Below are 3747 nucleotides of genomic sequence, written 5' to 3'. Positions count from 1 at the left end.
TATAATTATTAATATATATATATTTTTTTTTTTTTTTTTTTTTTCTTTTTTCGTGATGTCTTGCAAAAGTATTCAAACCTTTCCATCTTTTGGCAAATTACAGGCAAAAATTTCGATTTTTATTTATTTCTTATTTTAGCATTTTAAGTGCTCAACCAGTTTCATTTATAACATTAGTAGATTTGGTTAAAGTGAGGTGAATCAGCTTTTTTTCTTTTTTTTTTTTTTTTTCCAAACGGAAAACTTGACATGCAATAAATATAAAAATGGCTAAAAGTGGCCTTATGGTCAATACTTTAAATTGCTAAAAATCATAATAATAGAATAAAAACTGACTTAAATACAGTATCTTCATTAGGAAAAGATTTACAAAACAATGCTAAACCCAATTTTGGAAGTGTTGATATTGTATAACTGAAGTTTGTGTTTTTTTTAGAACAGTGGAATCGCATTTTAGCGGCAAATATTGAAAAATGTAAACCAGTTTTGCGCATCTATAGATGGGACAAAAAACAGCAATTTTCATGTCGGGTCATAGATTCACATCAACATTTGTTCCCTCAACTGTTCCTGCTGAAGAAAAAAACACCCCCACAGCATGACACTGCCACCTCCTTGCTCCAGCATGTGTTCAGCATGTCACAAAATGTTAGTTAAAAGTTTAAAGGTTAGAAATGTTTTTGCATGGATTCACTTTTTAACAAATGACTTTGCCAGCTTCTCTGTGAAGAAAAAGTCTTAAGAACTGCAAACTGTTTATACAAAAAAAAAAAAAAAAAACAGACAAAATGTCCAGATAGATTGAACCAGAGCATTTCCCCCCCCATTTCTCACAGTAACTGGTATGAATCTCATCCGTGCTGCTCACCCCGGGGGGCAGGTGTCTCCGAGGCAACCGCGTCCTCTTGTGCTCTCGAGTCGTGCTCTCGCCTTTTCCTCTCATGCAGTCGAAGTAGGGATGCCGCAGGAGCTGCTCACAGGTCAGCCGCTCAGACGGATCCATTCTCAAACAGCTCTGCGGGATTAACAAGTGAAAAAATGACACGCTTGAGGGCGCGGTTTCCAAAACAGGAAGTGACTTTGACTTTTAAGAGCGGCGTTCTTACCTTCATGAGGCTCAGAGTTTGATGCGAGAGATTTGGATACTTTTGCTCCAAGGGTTCCTACAAAAACATGATGATGGAAGTCAGTGAAATTTAGATCCAATTATTTGTGGGTAAACATTTTAAAAGCTGAAGCAACATGTGATGCAGTGAGAGGTCGAACCCTCACCATCTCTGAAGGCTCTGGGATGGAAACGCCACAGAAGAACTGGTTGCTGCTGAAAACCTGCTGATGTCGAGGGATCAGATCTCCTGCGGGAAGAAAGAAAGTTCTCAGGGCAAGTGTTATAAATTGTTCATCCTATTTATGCAAAATCCAAACAAAAAAAAGAAAACAAGTGTTTTTGCACAAAAAAGGGAGGAGTTTATTGCAGCCGTTGACATTTTTTGCAATATCCACCAATCAAAATTTGCTATTTAAATGCCCATCAGAAGGAAACTTTGGCTATCAGGAGAAGAAAAGTTCAACCATCCAACTGCTGCCTTTTCAGATTCTCAAATCAAATTACGGTTTTGTAAAAAAAATATAAAAATTAAAATTAAATAATCAAAACTCTATTTAGAGGGTTGTGAAAGTTCATTTGAAGCCGGGTTCGGGTCGACAGCAGATGGGCCTCACCCAGGGTCTTCCGGATCAGGTACAGCTGGTCCATGTCAGACTTGCCGGGCCACAGAGGAATCCCCGACAGCAGCTCGGCAAACACACAGCCGATGGCCCACACATCAACCGGGGGGCCGTACTGGGTGTCCCCCACCAGCAGCTCCGGGGCCCGATACCAGCGGGTCGCCACGTAGTCTGTGTAGTAGTCACAGGGCCCCGCTGGGAAAACACAGAGAGAGAGAGAGAGAAATTCAGCTACAATATTTCTTTATATACAATATAAAGAAATGTCTCTCACACACCCTGTACACCTGACAGGTCCGAGAATAAAACGTTAATTTAAACAACAAATCCTCCAATTTCAAAAACGTTGTATAATGTAGAAAATATAAGCTGAGCTTTATTTCAATTACACACATCAATAAGTCATCGAGCCATTAGGAATGATTTATATTCTTTACTTGTAAATAATCCAAACAAATCGTCTTCATGTAAATTACCTTCCTGCTCAAATGAAATGTTAAAACATAACATAAAAAGAAAGTCATTTAAAAAAAATCTAAGCAATGTTCTCTGAGAAAAGTTTTCTGGCATTTAGCAGCTAGAAATCTAACTGACCTAAAGCGAGAAAAGTTTATTTTAATTTACGAGAAAAAAAACAACAACACATTTCTCTCTCTCTATGAAGTGAATGAAAATATCCGTTTTCAACTGTAAACGACATTTTCCAAATTTATGTTTTCAAACAAAAGTTGCAGATTATTACAAAACTGTGCAGACAGAAGATGAAGCACTTTCCAAATCTTAAAACGCCTACTTGAAATCGAAGCATTTTCAAAGATTTCAAACACGAACCCTGCATGTAAATACTATTTTTGTAAAAAAAAAAAAAAAAAAAAAAAAAAAAAAAAAAAAAAAAAAAAAAAAAAAAGAAAAAAAACAGAAAAAAAGGAAAAGAAATCTAAGTTAAGAATAAGTGAACATCACTTCTACCACAGGAAGAAATATCTCTCCTACTTGACTGTCTACTGTCGTTGTTGCAGATCGACATAAAAGTTTGTTGAACCACCACTAAGTGGCAGCATCAACAATTTACCAGCTGTGGCTAAAAATAAAATGAAATAAAATAAAATAAAAACTCACTGAGAATCCTGGCAAAGCCGAAGTCACAGAGTTTGATGACTTGGTGTTTGGTGATGAGGATGTTCTCCGGCTTCACGTCTCTGTGAATACACTGCAACGACGCAAACAGCAGCGGCGTCACTACACGATCTTTAAAAAAAAAACACAAAACTGCTTCCAGTTGTAATTCTGATTTACAACCTAAAGATACACCGCAGGGAATAAAGGAGCTGGGAGAGAGAAATGTCTGAGGTGCTTTCTGGGCTTTATGGGCCCCCGCCATGACGGGGGCCCACGCAGCGCTCGTTGTGTCTAGGCGATCCGTTAACTGCTGCTCAGCCAAGGGGAAGGAATCCTGGCTTTAAAAAAAGGAGCCATAAAGCAGAGGAGCAGAGGCGGGGAGGAGAGGACAGAGGAATTTGGAAAAACAAGCCGAGGGGAAAGAAAAGCTTTGACAGGCCGGAGGACGAGCTGAAGAAAACACGGAGCGCTCACTCACGTTCTGCTTGTGGCAGAAGTTGACGGCTTGGAGAGTCTGCCAGGTTATGCTCTTGACCAGGTGCTCCGGGATGCTGTGGAGAATCAGCACGGAAACGAACGTCAGATCAGCCCTCTTGACGAGATGTTCACGTTTTCCAGAAAGTGTGCATCCTGAGAGATCGGACTTCTACAGCTGCTAGGAAACTAATTATTAAAATCAAATGGGAACATGTGGTAAATGAAGCCCTGCATGAACCTTTTCACATTTTGTCACGTTACAATCACCAGCCTGAGTGTTTCCAAAAAATAAAAATAAATGGCAACATATAAAAAGTGAAAAAATGGCAAAAAAAAAAAAAAAAAAAAAAAAAAGTCGGAAAAGGGGGGCAAACATTTAAATTAAATCCCCTTACCCCGGGGGTCTGTAAAACCCCCTTCAGG

The 3747-nt window shown here is 39.0% G+C and overlaps 1 protein-coding gene across 3 annotated transcripts in view; it reads right to left on the bottom strand.

The window, feature by feature from the left end:
- cdkl1 (cyclin dependent kinase like 1 (CDC2 related kinase)) overlaps window positions 1-3747 on the bottom strand; it is a 19097-nt gene that overhangs the window by 4118 nt on the left and 11232 nt on the right. For all 3 annotated transcript variants that reach the window (XM_015031718.1, XM_015031716.1, XM_015031717.1), the window contains 6 exons: window positions 3326-3398; window positions 2848-2938; window positions 1723-1923; window positions 1273-1355; window positions 1107-1163; window positions 869-1015 (listed from right to left, as the gene is read on the bottom strand). In XM_015031718.1, coding sequence (XP_014887204.1) covers window positions 869-1015; window positions 1107-1163; window positions 1273-1355; window positions 1723-1923; window positions 2848-2938; window positions 3326-3398 — 652 coding nt within the window. The remainder of the gene's footprint in view (window positions 1-868; window positions 1016-1106; window positions 1164-1272; window positions 1356-1722; window positions 1924-2847; window positions 2939-3325; window positions 3399-3747) is intronic.

The sequence above is a fragment of the Poecilia latipinna genome, unplaced genomic scaffold (genome assembly GCF_001443285.1).
Source record: "Poecilia latipinna isolate Pla-1442-1.1 unplaced genomic scaffold, P_latipinna-1.0 Scaffold215, whole genome shotgun sequence".
Taxonomy (NCBI): domain Eukaryota; kingdom Metazoa; phylum Chordata; class Actinopteri; order Cyprinodontiformes; family Poeciliidae; genus Poecilia; species Poecilia latipinna.
This window is presented reverse-complemented; position numbering and strand designations above follow the sequence as displayed.